Source organism: Alnus glutinosa, chromosome 8, assembly GCF_958979055.1.
Source record: "Alnus glutinosa chromosome 8, dhAlnGlut1.1, whole genome shotgun sequence".
NCBI classification, from domain to species: Eukaryota; Viridiplantae; Streptophyta; class Magnoliopsida; order Fagales; family Betulaceae; genus Alnus; species Alnus glutinosa.
Window position 1 is genome coordinate 25,948,431 of NC_084893.1, and position 1,973 is coordinate 25,950,403.

General features: G+C 44.4%; 1 protein-coding gene across 1 annotated transcript; it reads right to left on the reverse strand.

Annotated features, from left to right (window-relative positions):
- Positions 1–383: 383 nt before the first annotated feature.
- Positions 384–1,663, reverse strand: LOC133876295 (chitin-inducible gibberellin-responsive protein 1-like). Its single transcript, XM_062314572.1, has one exon. It carries the CDS (start codon positions 1,557–1,559, stop codon positions 384–386), a length of 1,176 nt encoding a protein of 391 aa, XP_062170556.1. The 5' UTR covers positions 1,560–1,663.
- Between the last annotated feature and the right edge of the window lie 310 nt (positions 1,664–1,973).

Consider the following 1,973-nt stretch of genomic DNA (forward strand, 5'->3'; position numbering starts at 1 on the left):
CTTCCCCCTCTTCACTTTTTTCAAAAACAATCAATTTCAAAACATTCTAATTTTATATCACATCAATAATTTCTTTTATTATTTAAATAAAAAAAATTCACTAAAATACAAATTTTTTTTCACTTTTTCAAACAAATTTTTTTTATTTTATATCACATTTATTACTTCCAACTCCCACTCCCACCCCCTTACCAAACACGGCCATAGACAATGAAGATTCTCTCTACAATGATGATTGAAGGAGAATTGAAGCAGAGACGGAAGGAGGGGAGGGGTGAGGTTGAACTTTGGAAGAGAGAAATAAAAAGAGGACAAGAGACAAGGAGGACCACCGATTAGTCGTATCCATTGGCTGATCGACGTTACAGCATGTGACTACCTCTCTATTTATTTATCATTAATTGCCAGGCAGAAGCCGAGATGAGGTTCCTCTCCTTCCAGCCCAACAGCATAGCCCCATCCTTCTCCACCAGCATATAATGTTCTGAATAGCACCTCAGCAGGCTCTTTATCACGCCGTTGACATAAGAGCTCAGAGGATATTGGCAGAACCCCGCCATTGTCAATCTGGACTTCCATTTGCCGAAGAGTTCGTGGCGCTCCACCCTCTCCTTCCCCTCGCAAGCAATGACATTCACAATATCCCTGGCCACACAATGCTGCTCCAAATTTATACGATCCTTGTTGTTTCTTGGCAGGGTGGCATCAATAGACTCAAACATTGCCAAGTAGTAGTCTAGAGTTTCTTCAAACCTACGCAAGAAAGGGGCTGTGTTTGTGTTCGATTCTTGTTCCACCAAAGTGACCACCTTGGGAGAAAGTGACTTTACCATTCTCAGAATCCCATCCCTCAGATTGCTCACTTCAACACTCTCGTCTGGGATTTGGTGGAGCTGGAAAGGGAAGTTTACAGCCAGAGCCTCCCCGGGCATGACATTAAGCATATCCGGCGTAACATCTGGAGCAAAAGCTGGCAGTCCATGAAACTCAACTGGGATGTTAAATTTCTCAGAAATTGCTCCCAACCGTCTCCCTACCGCCTCCAACCCATCTCCACGGGCATATTTGGAAAAAGAGTCATCAATCCCTGTAATCCGCACATGGGGAGGCCCTCCCGGTCGTGCGGCAAGTGCTTCAAGGAGAGTCACCCACTGGGATCCCTGAGCAATATGAAAGTCTATGATGTGGATGCGGTCGTCGTTTTTGCATGCATCGGCAATCGCCCCATTGGCTGCCATGTAACCAAATTTGAAGTAGGGGCAGATTTCATACAGGATATGCATGTACGAAAGCAAGTCTTTGCTTTCAGGCACTCTACAGTTGATTGCTTGGTAAATGCTGGAGCCCGATGCCTCCTTTCTTGCCACCAGCCCTTCTACCATGTAAGCACCAAGACGCTGGATTGGTTCTCCTGTGATAGACACAGCATCTCTAGCCTTTTCAATCAACCTATCAAAAACATCGATGCTGTTGTCGGAGAGAGCTTTAGCACATGCAATCAGCAATTGCTTCAGATTTTCTGGGGGAAAACCCTCATCATGCAAAGACGCTTCCTCCATCGTTTTGTGAGGCTTCTCTATATGAACAACTTCACTGGCTCACATGACCCGGTTTCTCTGGTGTGCTAATTTCCTGTCTGGTGACTTCTTCTTGATCATCATCGATCAGGCCCCATTAAAGCAGTCTCTAATTACATGACCCAACATTTACAGGAAGGGCCGACTCCTGAGAGATTCTGTGGAGCTGAACAGATAAAGCTGACAGAGGCACGGCTGTGTCTTGAAAGGTTACATGCTCACATCTTCTAGGATAAAGATCGTCGATAATCAAAGATTCATCACAATCAAAGATTTTCCAGGCATACATCCATTAGAGAAAAGACTCCTGAATGTTGTGAAGGTTTGTAGACACATGGGTTCCTGTAGAACCTATCATGTGAATCCCACCATGTGTTTACAAAAATGTATAACTGT

Bases quoted from the DNA above. Each gene is read 5' to 3' on its own strand.
- LOC133876295 (XM_062314572.1), bottom strand. From the start codon at position 1,559: ATGGAGGAAGCGTCTTTGCATGATGAGGGTTTTCCCCCAGAAAATCTG.